Source organism: Nerophis ophidion, linkage group LG04 (assembly GCF_033978795.1).
Source record: "Nerophis ophidion isolate RoL-2023_Sa linkage group LG04, RoL_Noph_v1.0, whole genome shotgun sequence".
NCBI lineage: Eukaryota > Metazoa > Chordata > Actinopteri > Syngnathiformes > Syngnathidae > Nerophis > Nerophis ophidion.
The window spans coordinates 54,917,390-54,934,889 of record NC_084614.1 but is presented as its reverse complement, the minus strand read 5'-3'; the positions used below and the strand labels follow the sequence as shown (position 1 = coordinate 54,934,889).

Here is a 17,500-nt window from a genome sequence, read left to right as displayed (position 1 = left end):
CGCCACCCACCCGAATCTATTTAAAATCTGTTTTTTCGTCATGTCACCCGCCCGACCCGCGGTTTATCCGCGGACTCCGCGAATGAGACCGCAAACAGCGCATCTCTAATATATATGTATATATATATATATATACAGAGCCGGCCCAAGGCATAAGCGAACTAAGCGCCTCGCGGCCACCAGGGAGCCCCCAAAAGCAATTACCCAAAAATTATTTTTTAAAAATTTTTGCATGTACAGTCCGACTGATGATTTCTAAATGATCAAAGATGTTTCGATCCACTTCATGGATTATATTATTGTACAAAAACACAATTTTAGGTCAACAGAGTGCTGCTGCTGATCTAACCCTAGTTATTCTTCCTGCCTCTCTTTAAATGTCAAAGCTCTCTGCCTCTGCTGCACCTGTGACGTTTGCCGCCTGCCTTGCAATGCCAGTGCACACTGGGCATCAAAAGCGCAGATCGAGGCAAAACAATGTCACAAAAAAGGATATATTCCTCAGGTGCAGAAAAAAGAAAGAAGAAAGTGGAAGAGGAGAAAAAATGCCATGATAAAGGTATATTTGCATGATTGGTAATAAAAAGTTTATCAAAGAGATTTGTAGCTGTAATTAGCAAATTAGCTAGCTAGTTTAAAAACTCGTGTAATTTATCTTTTAACTGGCCGTTCAAATAGTGAAATATTCATGCTAACGTGTTTGTATTTGTGTAATAATAAGCTGAACTTTGAGTTGATTCATATATGTGACCTGTTCCCACAGAATGAGTTGTAAGTTGCAATGGCTAATTTTATAGAAACGCTGTTTTATAGTGAATCATCGTTTTTTCCGTTTTGGGGGTTTAGATAGATAGATAGATAGATAGTACTTTATTGATTCCTTCAGGAGAGTTCCTTCAGGAAAATTAAAATTCCAGCAGCAGTGTACAGAGTTGAGATCAATTTAAAGAAAAAAGTAAAAAGTAAATAATGGGGGTTTAAAAGGAAACAAAATAGAGAAATATTACAAAAAGAATAAAAACCATGGGAATAACAATATAACAGTAAAATAAGAATATAATAAGACAAAGTAGGCAGTAGTGACCATGTTATGAAAACGTATTGCACTGTTAATGTTTTGCATCCCCTGTCATTCTAATACCCCCCGTCCCCCGTCCCAGAGAGGAGTTGTACAGTCTAATGGCGTGTGGGACAAAAGAGTTCTTGAGTCTATTAGTCCTGCACTTGGGATGAAGCAGTCTAGCACTGAACAGTTTGGACTTATTGTAATATCAATCAATCAATGTTTACTTATATAGCCCTAAATCACTAGTGTCTCAAAGGGCTGCACAAACCACCACGACATCCTCGGTAGGCCCACATAAGGGCAAGGAAAACTCACACCCAGTGGGACATCGGTGACAATAATGACCCAGTGGGACGTCGGTGACAATGATGACTATGAGAACCTTAGAGAGGAGGAAAGCAATGGATGTCGAGCGGATCTAACAGGATACTGTGAAAGTTCAATCCATAATGGATACAACACAGTCGCGAGAGTCCAGTCCAAAGAGGATCCAAGACACAGCAGCGAGAGTCCCGTTCACAGCGGAGCCAGCAGGAAACCATCCCAAGCGTAGGCGGACCAGCAGCGCAGAGATGTCCCCAGCCAATACACAGGCGAGCAGTACATGGCCACCGGATCGGACCGGACCCCCTCCACACGGGAGAGTGGGACATAGAAGAAAAAGAAAAGAAACGGCAGATCAACTGGTCTAAAAAGGGAGTCTATTTAAAGGCTAGAGTATACAAATGAGTTTTAAGGTGAGACTTAAATGCTTCTACTGAGGTGGCATCGCGAACTGTTACCGGGAGGGCATTCCAGAGTACTGGAGCCCGAACGGAAAATGCTCTATAGCCCGCAGACTTTTTTTGGGCTTTGGGAATCACTAATAAGCCGGAGTCCTTTGAACGCAGATTTCTTGCCGGGACATATGGTACAATACAATCGGCAAGATAAGATGGAGCTAGACCGTGTAGTATTTTATACGTAAGTAGTAAAACCTTAAAGTCACATCTTAAGTGCACAGGAAGCCAGTGCAGGTGAGCCAGTACAGGCGTAATGTGATCAAACTTTCTTGTTCTTGTCAAAAGTCTAGCAGCCGCATTTTGTACCAACTGTAATCTTTTAATGCTAGACATGGGGAGACCCGAAAATAATACGTTACAGTAGTCGAGGCGAGACGTAACAAACGCATGGATAATGATCTCAGCGTCTTTAGTGGACAGAATGGAGCGAATTTTAGCGATGTTACGGAGATGAAAGAAGGCCGTTTTAGTAACGCTTTTAATGTGTGCCTCAAAGGAGAGAGTTGGGTCGAAGATAATACCCAGATTCTTTACCGTGTCGCCTTGTTTAATTGTTTGGTTGTCAAATGTTAGAGTTGTATTATTAAATAGAGTTCGGTGTCTAGCAGGACCGATAATCAGCATTTCCGTTTTTTTGGCGTTGAGTTGCAAAAAGTTAGCGGACATCCATTGTTTAATTTCATTAAGACACGCCTCCAGCTGACTACAATCCGGCGTGTTGGTCAGCTTTAGGGGCATGTAGAGTTGGGTGTCATCAGCATAACAGTGAAAGCTAATACCGTATTTGCGTATGATGTCACCTAGCGGCAGCATGTAGATGCTGAAGAGTGCAGGGCCAAGGACCGAACCCTGGGGAACTCCACACGTTACCTTAACGTAGTCCGAGGTCACATTGTTATGGGAGACACACTGCATCCTATCAGTAAGATAAGAGTTAAACCAAGACAGGGCTAAGTCTGACATACCAATTCGTGTTTTGATACGTTCTAATAAAATATTATGATCGACGGTATCGAAAGCAGCGCTAAGATCGAGGAGCAGCAACATATTAAAACAAAGCCTTGTTTTTCTTAATCTGTAAAAAGTATGTGTTTTTTCAAAGGGGAAATATTAGTTTAGAGTATTTTAAAAAGAGATGGTTTTGTAAAAGTTAATCTTTTTGCCGCCACTGTCATAGCGTTCTATCCAAGCTAGCGGCAGCCTCTCACCCCTAGTCAACCAACTCGTCAGATTGCTTACCTAACGGTGTGCGTTTATTACCCCTTAGATTTAACTTAACTAGCTACGGTTACTTTCTGTCATGGTTTCACGCGAACATGAAATAGTACGGATACTCAATAATAACCCTGTGTTGTCGGCCGCTAACGGGGAAGTGATCAAATCCTTTAGTCAGTGACAGGATTACACGAGTGTTGGTTAGATCGAGAGGGCGAGTGCTTTTAAATGCGGCTGTCATCTCAACCAGGGCCAGGCTTGCAGCTCATTGTTTTCACCTGAGGACAGTGAGGAGATGGTCAAGAAACACGACCAGATCCAAGTGATGACGCCTGGTAGCTAGCCTACTCCTTGTTCCCAAAGTTGGCCCGTTCACGATATTTACCAAGATATTTTAGTAGGCTACCTCATCAACCAGCCACTCACCTAGCTAACGTTATAACGTTGCGCCTGATGGCACTTTTGTTAAGAGCGATAGCCACGCCCACTGGTTTGCCTACAGAAAAGCCAGGAAGCACAGGTTTTAAGGAGTGGGTGGAGTGGTGTGGGTGGTGAAGAACAGAGGAAAAAGACTGTGATGTGATGGTCAAATGTGTGAATTGAGGTAGTTTATTTTGATTTTTTCCCCCAAAATTTTTTGCACATCGTTATGTACATTTACATAGTTTTAATATGTAGTAACTTTATATTTGTTTATAAACCGTTATGTTACCTTGTTTCTGGTAACTCTGTTCATTAATATTATTTAAGTATTTGCTTGATACTTAATTTACTTATGTTGGTTTTTGTACAATTGTTGGATTTACTATGTGTGTTTGTTATGTGTATATGTATTTATGGCGGGCTTGCTTGGGAAGTTTAAGATGGGCGTGGCTACCACTGTCAGGTGACTACTTGGGTAGCTTTAAAAATGGCTTTGGTAAAATACAGCGTGCTTCGTCACCAGCATACCCCACTGGTAAGATCATTTTATTTTGTCCGCTTTTCTTGGTTAGATCAACTGAACTATTGTTTAAAATCCATGTTTGCTCGCTTCTTTTCTTTTTTGTTTGTTGTGTGTTCGCTATGTCCGCGGCGCTTGTTGTGCGGCTGGCCAGCGCAAACACGCACCGTTTTAGCTTTTGAACGACATCGGCAAAATGATTAAGTTAAAGGGTACAACCACAGTAATTTGCGGATTGAAATCTGTTGTATTAGAGTATTGTCACGTTGTGTGTGTCCGGCTGAATTGGAGTGATCGTAGGTTTATTCTTGGCTTGAGTTTGAAAATACCGGCACTTTACTTCCTGGTTTGGCTGATGGGATTTGTAGTTCTTTAATGTAGTTCTGCTTAAAGTGTAATGTGTGGCTCAAACAGAGTGCCTTTGTTTATGTTTTTTTTTAGTATGCTTGTCCATGAATCATGGCGACATTATAAAAGATTCTGATCACATTTAAAACATTAAATGACATAAATTAATGGTGATGATAAAATGTAATGCTAAAATTAATAAATTAGGATAAAATCACAGTGATTGATAATATGTCTTATCATGGTTGACAACAATATGGTTCAGTTGATTAATTTATGTCTATTATTTACATTATGATGATTCAAAAATAGATACATTGTTTTGTTGTGTTCATGTTTACTTTTAGGTTATTACCTGCTGCTGCTATTGCTGCTGCTACTGCTACTGCTGCTGTTGCAGTATCAAATAAAACGAGCAAAAAAGTGCACAGCGAGTAATTCTTTTCATGCTGAGTGACGATCCCTATTCAGAGGGCCAATAAGGAAAATACTGAACAACAATTGAATTTGTTCATTTTTATATATATTGAAGTGATTTTATTGTTGCACTTTATTGTTTTTCTTGCACTACGAATTATTTTTGCACAGTGCTGTTTCAGGTTTTTGTTACCAAAAATAATAAAGTGAATTAGAATCAGCTTTATGGTCCAGTTATGTTTAACACACATGGAATTTAACTTCAGTAGACTGCGCTTTCTTTGTACGAAGAAAACATTAAATATGAACAATTAACTAAAAAATATAAACTAGTAATTAAAGACTAAAATTTACAAGACTGATGAGACAAGATGACACTTTTACTGTAAATACAAAGCTTTATCACTCGGACTGTTCAACCCCAGGCAACTCTTGTAGCTGAATGTTTTCTACATTTTAAGGTTAGGAACCATATGTGGCACTCTGGACATCATTCGTTCATTCATTGGTATTATTTATGTTCTTAACTCGGCCACCCCCTTATCTTTATAAATGACATGTCATTTGTAAAGACATGCCAGGCTGACAATAGGATAATGTAAACAACCCTGCCAGAGCCGCAATGAGTTTATAGTAGGTGTGTGAATGATCAACAATCAATATTATTGGCAGAAATAGAGGGCCCCAAAGTCAAATTTTGCTTAGGGCCCCATGGAGGCTTGGGCCCGCACTGTATATATATATATATATATACATATATATATATATATATATATATATATACATATATATATATATATATATATATATATATATATATATATATATATATATATATATATATATATATATATATATATATATGTGTGTATATATATGTGTATGTGTGTGTGTGTGTACATATATATCAAATTTATTCATATTGAAAAGATATAAGGTGCATTAATTCACCCGTAATCAAAAAATAAATACACCCTTAAACTATAAAACATTTTTTGACCAACTTGAGCCATTTGATACTGAAAAATACAATAAAATAAACATGGTAATAATACCTTCACATTTATCAGCAACAAAATGTGAAAGTCAGGACTATAAGAAGCACTGCGTAAGACTACTTTGCTATGTTCAGCTGTTATATAGCTACCGTATACACTCTTTATTGGTTTTAGAGCCTGCAGTGCACAAAGTGTATTGAACTAATTCCTTTATGTCATGAGAAAAAATGGAAGTCTAATATGAGACTAAAGTAATATTTTTGGATAAAAATACATCCATAAAACACCTCTAACATTTACAAGAATAGTCATATTGTTATTGAGGAAATCCATCCCTGTGTTGTGAGAAAAACGTCATGTTTGAAGACTATAAACCACAGTTTGTTTTGACAAAAAAAATATATTGTTATTTTGAAATAATAAAAGTTGGAATTTTATAAGAATAGTCACATGTTCAGAGAAAAACAAAATCTTGGAAAAAAGGGAGAGGCCAAAAAAAAAAAAATTCGGAAATGTATACAATTTTAACTTCAAGTCATCTTTTTTGGATTATGATAAACATCATCAACACAACTTTTTTTTTTTAAACTTCTGATGCGATACCGATATTTAAACCTTGCGTATGGGCCAATACGCACATTGATCAGATACGATGTTAGCAAAAATCTTTGGTACTTTTATTACTTTTGCAATGTGGAATTTTAGAAAAGGCTTGGAACAAGTAAAATTAGTCAAACAGAGAACAATGATATGTATATAACCTATTTGTTATTAACTGAATGGAATGGACTTTGGCTGTCTTTAAGTCGAAGCGGAGTGGTATTTGTTTTTGGTCACACCTCGTGGCCGCAATAATTTACTTAAACTCATGATGCGGACACATTAGTTACTGGATATTTTCGAATATGCCTCTCTGCCTTGGAGACTTTGTAGGTGTTAGTAATAACCAACTTTGATGATATGATAATTGTTTTATATTGACAAATGTGCTTTTTAAGACTGAAGAAATTTAAGGACACCTATTATGTATATCTAGCGTGTGGGCTATTGTGTGCTTAGCGGTTGTGTAGATGCTAGCTCTTATAGCCTATGTTTACCTTTTGTAAATGACTTCACTAAAAAAACAAACAAGGAAAGACGAACCTTGTGTGCTTATTGGAGGACATTTAGCTGTTAAGTGGCTGTGCAGCTTTGTAAAAACGCTGCAGGACTGCTTGCATCCTTGCTCATGTCAGAGATATTAGATGCTAGCTATTATGATATGATACTTGTTATTTTTATTCTTTATTTTTTTGCTGATATTGGACCGATAGCAAAATTAGACCAGGACACCTCTAGAAACAATGAGCGCAACGTTTGCAAGTGAACCACACATACAGTACTTTATATTGACTTGAAGAGTCATACCTGGACTGAGTGTAGACACCTGGGCAGTAGAAGAGCGCGCTGACCAGATACTGTTGAGGACACAGGCTGTGCAGCACCAGGCCGATGCCGTACAGAGATGTCAGCAGGAACACGCACACGGTCAACAGGAAGCTGCGGTGGTTAGCCTGTCCTACACAACTGTTTATCCTACAACATAACACATACACACACATACAAACAATGATGTTTCATGTTAAAATCTTGTCTGGTTGGCCATAGCTTGTTAGTTTTTGCTAAGAGAATGCTCAAAATTAATGGAAAGTGGTCAAGGTTGTGTTTTTAAGTCTTGAAAATATAATTAGTCACGCAGAAAAAGTGTTCTGGTTGCATTTAAAATATAGCAAAGCATATATATATATATATATATATATATTTATATGTGTGTGTGTGTGTATATATCCATATATCTATATGTATACAGTATATATATACACATACATTTTTGTATATATACATACATATATACAGTATATATATATATATATATATATATATATATGTATATATATTTGTATATTTATACACCTATTTGAGTCAGAAGTATACATTTATTAAATGTACACTGTAAAAATGTTCATTTTAGATTCACAGCAAACTTTGAAATATATTTGCAGCAATTTGCTATGATTTTTAGGCAATTACAGTAAAGGTAAAAGTAAATTATCTTAAATTTTTACTGTGTACAACGGTATCTCGGTTTTCGTTAGTGACAATTTGCAGAAATGCAGACAAAAAATGACTTTTGTGAAAAACGAATACCCCTAAGAAATAATGTAATAGTGAAATACCATGAATTGATTAACGTGTTCCCCGACTTAAACAAGTTGAAAAACTTATTCGGGTGTTACCATTTAGTGGTCAATTGTACGGAATATGTACTGTACTGTGCAATCTACTAATAAACGTATCAATCAATCAATCAATCAATCAATCAATCAATCAATCAATCAAAATACATTATAAATAAAATGATAAATTAACTTTTCATATCCCTTTTATATTTAATGCGGACGCCATCTTCGTATTTTCAGTGTTCTATTTAGTTCAACAGTGTTTCCCACAAAATGCTGGCACTCGCAACTTTTTTTCGTCTCATGGCGGCTTTTTATGCAGTCGTACTCGAATTTTAAAAAAGTATAGAGACTGAGTCGCCAACGCGTGTGTTTCTTTCTTTCTTCAATTCTGCAAAATGGTACTTGGGCAAACAGACTACCGGTAATTTGTTGTGCAAAAATGTAGGTAAAAAATTTTGACTTTTAAGATGTTAAATTTGAGATAATACGATAAATGGGTTTGATGAAATGAGGTACTGCTGCATTACAGTGATTAGACATTAAATAAACTTCACCTTTAACATGTTCGCTCCCTGTGCTATTTGAAAACAGATATATTTAGTTTATTGCATTACATCATCTGTGTACATGTGATGACATCATTATACTCATAAATGTGCATATAGATGCACAGACCAGACACAGTGGTGATCCAGGCGTTGGACGCAAGCTCCGCATGTCCTACAATGTCCCGCCCGAGGTGGTCGCCTAATTTTGCACACAGGACACCAGCTGCATCGTCCACTTCCTGTGGGAAACTGTGATGTTGCGCCTGCGCAAGAGGACGCCTCTGATTGGACGCTAGCGTGTGGCCAATACTCAACAGCTTCAGTCCTGACAAATCCCGGACCTCTCTTGGTCCGAACCAGCGAAGCGATAGTCAGGATCACCCCGGCGGTCAGGGAGCACAGCTGGATGCGGCTCACGTCCCCACGAGGAAGAATCTCCGTGATGAAGAGGTAGTAGGTGTAGGCCAGAGAGTTGAGCGCCAGGGTGAGGAAGAAGAGTGTGCGTCTCTTCCTCCTGTGGGTGGCGTAGTAGAGCCACAGCACCAGGCCGGGCAGAGCCGTCAGGGTCATGATGCCCAGCAGGTAGTGCAGCGCCGCCACACGCATCAGGAGCGGCAGGAGAACCAGCGCTGGAACAATGGAGATCTCCAGGTGGTCAATCAAGGCCCCCAGGAGAGCAGAGTGACATCCAGCTTTTGGTGTCCGGTCCCGCAACCATCTACACCGACACAGTAACAGAATGAATGCATGAATGATGAATTATACGTGCGGTCATGATCAAATGAATGGATGAGTGATAGGAGATCATGGCTGAATGAATGGATGGATGGATGAATGATAGTAGATTGTGGATACATGGATGGAAGAATAATAGAAGATCATGGATAAATGGATGGATGAACAATAGGATATCATGGATACATGGATGGATGAATAATAGGTGATTATGGATACATGGATGGATGAACAATAGGATATCATGGATGAATGAATGATCGGAGCCACAGATAAATGGATGGATGAATAATAGGTGATCATGGATTCATGGATGGATGAAGAATAGGATATCATGGATACATGGATGAATGAATGATAGGAGCCACAGATAAATGGATGAATGAATCAAAGGAGATCACAGATAAATGGATGGATGAATGATAGATTATGGATAATTGATATGAGATTGTGGATAAATGGATGGATGAATAATAGGACATTGTGGATACATGTTGGATGAATGATATGAGATCATAGATAAATGGATGGATGGATTACAGGAAATCATGGATATATGGATGGATAACTCATCGGATATCATGGATAGTGAATAAACAATAGGATATCATGGATACATGGATGAATTAATGATAGGAGCCACAGATAAATGGATGGATGTATGAAAGGAGATCGCAAATAAATGGATGGATGAATGATAAGAAATCATGGATAATTGATTTGAGTCCGTGAAAAAATGAATGGATGAATAATATGACATCATGGATACATGTTAGATGGACGATAGGAGATCATAGATAAATGGATGGACGGAATACAGGAAATCATGGATAAATGGATGGATAACAAATCGGAGATCATGGATAATGGATAAACAATAGCAGATCATGGATACATGGCCGAATGAATAATAGGAGATCATGGATAAATGGATGGATGAACAATAGGATATTATGGATACATGGATGAATGAATGATAGGACCCACAGATGAATGGATGGATGAATCAAAGGAGATCACGGATAAATGGATGGATGAATGATAGGAGATCATGGATACATGTTAGATGAAGGATAGGAGATCATAGATAAATGGATGGATGGAATACAGGAAATCATGGATAAATGGATGGATAACTAATCGGAGATCATGGATAATGGATAAACAATAGCAGATCATGGATACATGGATGGATGAATAATAGGACATTGTGGATACATGTTGGATGAATGATATGAGATCATAGGTAAATGGATGGATGGATTACAGGAAATCATGGATATATGGATGGATAACTCATCGGAGATCATGGATAGTGAATAAACAATAGGATATCATGGATACATGGATGAATTAATGATAGGAGCCACAGATAAATGGATGGATGTATGAAAGGAGATCGCAAATAAATGGATGGATGAATGATAAGAGATCATGGATAATTGATTTGAGTCCGTGAAAAAATGAATGGATGAATAATAGGACATCATGGATACATGTTAGATGGACGATAGGAGATCATAGATAAATGGATGGATGGAATACATGAAATCATGGATAAATGGATGGATAACAAATCGGAGATCATGGATAATGGATAAACAATAGCAGATCATGGATACATGGCCGAATGAATAATAGGAGATCATGGATAAATGGATGGATGAACAATAGGATATTATGGATACATGGATGAATGAATGATAGGACCCACAGATGAATGGATGGATGAATCAAAGGAGATCACGGATACATGGATGAATGAATGATAGGACCCACAGATGAATGGATGGATGAATCAAAGGAGATCACGGATAAATGGATGGATGAATGATAGGAGATCATGGATACATGTTAGATGAATGATAGGAGATCATAGATAAATGGATGGATGGAATACAGGAAATCATGGATAAATGGATAGATAACTAATCGGAGGTCATGGATAATGGATAAACAATAGTAGATCATGGATACATGGATGGATGAATAATAGGACATTGTGGATACATGTTGGATGAATAATATGAGATCATAGATAAATGGATGGATGGATTACAGGAAATCATGGATATATGGATGGATAACTCATCGGAGATCATGGATAGTGAATAAACAATAGGATATCATGGATACATGGATGAATTAATGATAGGAGCCACAGATAAATGGATGGATGTATGAAAGGAAATCGCAAATAAATGGATGGATGAATGATAAGAGATCATGGATAATTGATTTGAGTCCGTGAACAAATGAATGGATGAATAATAGGACATCATGGATACATGTTAGATGGACGATAGGAGATCATAGATAAATGGATGGATGGACTACAGGAAATCATGGATAAATGGATGGATAACAAATCGGAGATCATGGATAATGGATAAACAATAGCAGATCATGGATACATGGCCGAATGAATAATAGGAGATCATGGATAAATGGATGGATGAACAATAGGATATTATGGATACATGGATGAATGAATGATAGGACCCACAGATGAATGGATGGATGAATCAAAGGAGATCACGGGTAAATGGATGGATGAATGATAGGAGATCATGGATACATGTTAGATGAATGATAGGAGATCATAGATAAATGGATGGATGGAATACAGGAAATCATGGATAAATGGATGGATAACTAATCGGAGATCATGGATAATGGATAAACAATAGCAGATCATGGATACATGGACGAATGAATAATAGGAGATCATGGATAAATGGATGGATGAACAATAGGATATCATCGATACATGGATGAATGAATGATAGGAGCCACAGATAAATGGTTGGATGAATCAAAGGAGATCGCGGATAAATGGATGGATGAATGATAGGAGATCATGGATAATTGTTATGAGATTGTGGATAAATGGATGGATGAATAATAGGACATCATGGATTCATGTTAGATGAATGATAGGAGATCATAAATGAATGGATAGATGGAATACAGGAAATCATGAATACATGGATGGATAACTAATAGGAGATCATGGATACATGGATGAATGATAGGAGCCACATACATGAATGATAGGAGCCACATATAAATGGATGGATGAATCAAAGGAGATTGCAAATAAATGGACGGATGAATGATAAGAGATCATGGATAACTGATTTGAGTCTGTGGTTAAATGAATGGATGAATAATAGGACACCATGGATACATGTTAGATGAATGATAGGAGATCATAGATAAATGGATGGATGAAATCATGGATAAATTGATGGATAACTAATAGGAGATCATGGATAAATGGATGTTGAATGATAGGCTATTATGGATAAATGAATGGCAGAATGATAGGCCATCATGGATGAATGATTGGAGATTAATGGATGGATGAATTATAGGAGATCACAGATAAAAGGATGGATGAATTATACGAGATCATGGATAAATTTATGTTAAATGATAGGATATTGTGGATAAATGAATGGCAGAATGATAGGCGATCATGGATGAAGAATAGGAGATTGTAGATAAATGGATGTTTTAATAATAGGGGATCATAGATAAATAGATGAATGAATAATAGGAGATCATGGATACATGTTAGATGAATGATAGGAGATCATAGATAAATGGATGGATGTAATCATGGATAAATGATGGATAACTAATAGGAGATCATGGATAAATGGATGTTGAATGATAGGCTATTATGGATAAATGAATGGCAGAATGATAGGCCATCATGGATGAATGATTGGAGATTAATGGATGGATGAATTATAGGAGATCATAGATAAAAGGATGGATGAGTGATACGAGATCATGGATAAATTTATGTTAAATAATAGGATATTGTGGATAAATGAATGGCAGAATGATAGGCGATTATGGACGAATAATAGGAGATTGTAGATGAATGGATGTTTTAAAAATAGGGGATCATAGATGAATGGGTGAATGAATAATAGGGGATCATGGATACATGGATGGATGAATGATTGGAGATCATGGCTAAATGGACGGATGAACAATAAGAGATCATGGATAAAAGGAGGGATGAATGATAAGAGATCAAGGATAAATGGATGGATGAACAATAGGAAATCATGGATAAATACATGGATGAATTATAGGAACCACAGATAAATGGATGGATGAACGATGGGAGATCATAGATTTTGGATAAATAAATGGATGGACAAATGTATAACATGACATGGATGGATAATAGGAGCTCGTGGAAGAATGTATGGATGAATGTTTGGATATTGTGAATAAATTGATGGATGGATTATAGAATATTTTGGATGGATGATAGAAGGTCACTGATAATTGGATGGATGGATTATAGATCATGGATACATGTATGGATGAATGAGAGGAGATCATGGATCAATTGATAGATGAATGATAGGAGATCAATGATAAATGGATGGATGATAGGAGATCATTATAAATGGATGAATGATAGCAGATCATTATAAATGGGTGGGTGAATGCTAGATCACAGATAAATGGATGGATGGCAGATTAACAAATTGATTGGTGGATGGAGAACAAATGAATGCATGGATAGAGATAGATGGAGGACAGGATGGAGTGATAAAAAATGGATGAACAGACTAATAAATTGGCTGGAGATCATGGATACAATGGAGCAAAAAATGATGGACGGAGAATTGATGGAAGAATGGATAACAAATGGATAGAAACCATGGAACGATTCCTACATAAATGGATTGATGTGTGGATGACGAATGGAGAGATGATGAAAGATATAGAGATGGGGTGGATGGATAGATATTGTGGACAAAAAGGATGGATGCACAAAACAGATGGATGTGGATGAATGGATGGAGATCATGGATGAATGAATAAATTGACTGATTAATGAATGGATAAATTGATGAAAAGATTGATAAATATATGTATGACAGATGGATAATAAATAAAGTGGAATGGATTGATGGATGGATGCATAATGGATCACATGCAGATGATGGATGATAAAAGGGTAAATGGAAGCACACGAAGGATGAAAGATGGATAGAGGGAAAAACATATGAAGATTATGGATAACTGAATGAATGAATGGATTGACAGATAAATGATAGTATGGATAAATTGACCTCTATTAGGACTCAATGGATGCATGAGGGAATGGTTGATTGATTGATTATACAAACCCCGTTATAGGTATGAGTTGGGAAATTGTGTTAGATGTAAATATAAACGGAATACAATGATTTTCAAATCCTTTTCAACCCATATTCAATTGAATGCACTACAAAGACAAGATATCTGATGTTAAAACTCATAAACTTTTTTTTTTTTGCAAATAATAATTAACTTAGAATTTCATGGCGCAACACGTGCCAAAGTAGTTGGGAAAGCGCATGTTCACCACTGTGTTTCATCACCTTTTCTTTTAACAACACTCAATAAACCTTTGGGAACTGAGGAGACACATTTTTGAAGCTTTTCAGATGGAATTCTTTCCCATTCTTGTTTTATGTACAGCTTAAGTTGTTCAACAGCCCGTGGTCTCCGTTGTGGTATTTTAGGCTTCATAATGCGCCACACATTTTCAATGGGAGACAGGTCTGGACTACAGGCAGGCCAGTGTAGTACCCGCACTCTTTTACTATGAAGCCACGCTGTTGTAACAAGTGACTTGGCATTGTCTTGCTGAAATAAGCAAGAGCGTCCATGATAACGTTGCTTGGATGGCAACATATGCGCCAAAACCTGTATGGACTATTTAGCATTAATGGTGCCTTCACAGATGTGTAAGTTACCCATGCCTTGGGCACTAATACACCCCCATACCATCACAGATGCTGGTTTTTCAACTTTGCAACTTTGCAACTTTTCAACTTTTTCTGATGTTTCTTTTCCTCTTTGGTCCAGATGACACGATGTTCATCGTTTCCAAAAAACAATTCGAAATGTGGACTCGTCAGACAACAGAACACTTTTCCACTTTGCATCAGTCCATCTTAGCTGAGCTCGGGCACAGAGAAGCCGGCGGCGTTTCTGGGTGTCGTTGATAAACGGCTTTGGTTTTGCAGTGTAGTTTTAACTTGCACTTACAGATGTAGCGACAAACTGTAGTTACTGACAGTGGTTTTCGTAAGGGTTCCTGAGCCCATGTGGTGATATCCTTTACACACTGATGTCGCTTTTTGATGCAGTACCGCCTGAGGGAACGAAAGACGGTTATATCATCGCTTATGTTCAGTGATTTCTCCAGATTCTCTGAACCTTTTGATGGTATTACGGACCGTAGATGGTGAAATTCCTAAATTCTTTGCAACAGACCTTTGAGAAATTTGCTCACACATTTGTTTACAAAGTGGTGACCTTCGCCCCGTCCTTGTTTGTGAAAGACTGAGCATTTCACTGTTTTCATACCCAATCATGGCACCCACCTGTTCCCAATTAGCCTGCACACCTGTGGGATGTTCCAAATAAGTGTTTGATGAGAATTCCTCAACTTTATCAGTATTTATTGCCACCTTTCCCAACTTCTTTGTCACGTGTTGCTGGCATCAAATCCTAAAGTTAATCATTATTTGCAAAAAAAAAAAAAGTTTATCAGTTTGAACATCAAATATGTTGTCTTTGTAGCATATTCAACTGAATATGGGTGGAAAATGATTTGCAAATCATTGTATTCTGTTTATATTTAGATCTAACACAATTTCCCAACTCATATGGAAACTGGGTTTGTAGATGATAGAGACTCGGTCGGCTGCATAGAGATGATTTGGATGGATGAATACATGAATGGGTGTACTGTTGTGTGTGTGTATATATATATATATATATATATATATATATATATATATATATATATATATATATATATATATATATATATATATATATATATATATACTGTTGTACTGTTGTGTGTATGTATATATATAACAGTACACCCATTCATGTATTCATCCATCCAAATATATATATATATATATATATATATATATATATATATTAGGGCTGCGAATCTTTGGGTGTCCCACGATTCGATTCAATATCGATTCATGGGGTCGCGATTCGATAATTTATCGATTTTTTTCGATTCAACGCGATTCTCGATTCAAAAACTAATATTTTCCGATTCAAATTGATTCTGTATTCATTCAATACATAGGATTTCAGCAGGATCTACCCCAGTCTGCTGACATGCTAGCAGAGTAGTAGATTTTTTTTTAAACTTTTATAATTATAAAGGACAATGTTTTATCAACTGATTGCAATAATGTAATTTTTTTTTATCTATTAAACGAACCAAAAATATGACTTATTTTATCTTTGTGAAAACATTGGACACAGTGTGTTGTCAAGCTCCTGAGATGCGATGCAAGTGTAAGCCACTGTGACACTATTGTTCTTTTTTAAAATTTTTATAAATGTCTAATGATAATGTAATTGAGTGATTTTTTATCACTGCTATGCTGAAATTATAACTAATATTGATACTGCTGTTGATAATATTCATTTTTGTTTCACTGCTTTTGGTTTGTTCTGTGTCGTGTTTGTGTCTCCTCTCAATTGGTCTGTTTATTGCAGTTCTGAGTGTTGCTGGGTCAGGTTTGGTTTTGGAATTGGATTGCATTGTTATGGTATTTCTGTGTATTGGTTTGTTGGATTGATTGAAAATAACAATAATAAAACAGTAAAAGATAAACATTTTTTAAAATGAGAATCGATTCTGAATCGCACAACGTATTCGAATCGATTTTTCTCCACAACCCTTATATATATGTATATATATATATATATATATATATATTTTTTTTTTATTATTATTATTTTTTTTAAATTTATTTATTTATTTCATTTTTACTTTTTTTTGTTAGTTTTTTACCTGTTAAAGGCCTGGTCCACGTCGTCACAGTCGCAACAACAACATCCACACTGGAAGACATCACACTCACAACAACACATTTGGTCGTCTGGTTCTGGAGGCTTCAACTTCTCCCATTTCATGATGGCACACCTTCAACACCCGGCTGTTTTCATACAAAAAAAAACACACTTTTAAAAAGGTTTGACCAATGTATTCCACAGGGTATTAAACTAATTAATCATGTCTATAATCAGCACTGAGCGCTTCTAAAGTCATTTGTTGAAAGAAGGCCACTGAGTCCCTTCAGACAAAGAATCTGGGACAACAAAGTCCTCAAAACGCGCTCACACACGTGTAACGTAGTTGTACCTCCACTTAAGAGTGTT

The 17,500-nt window shown here is 36.8% G+C and overlaps 1 protein-coding gene across 1 annotated transcript in view; it reads right to left on the bottom strand.

The window, feature by feature from the left end:
- Window positions 1–17,500, bottom strand: part of LOC133551575 (palmitoyltransferase ZDHHC23-A-like) — a 19,623-nt gene that overhangs the window by 1,184 nt on the left and 939 nt on the right. Inside the window, exons 2-4 of the mRNA XM_061898415.1 lie at window positions 17,133–17,277; window positions 8,667–9,257; window positions 7,177–7,344 (exon numbers count right to left, since the gene is read on the bottom strand). Coding sequence (XP_061754399.1) covers window positions 7,177–7,344; window positions 8,667–9,257; window positions 17,133–17,254 — 881 coding nt within the window. The 5' untranslated portion in view covers window positions 17,255–17,277. The remainder of the gene's footprint in view (window positions 1–7,176; window positions 7,345–8,666; window positions 9,258–17,132; window positions 17,278–17,500) is intronic.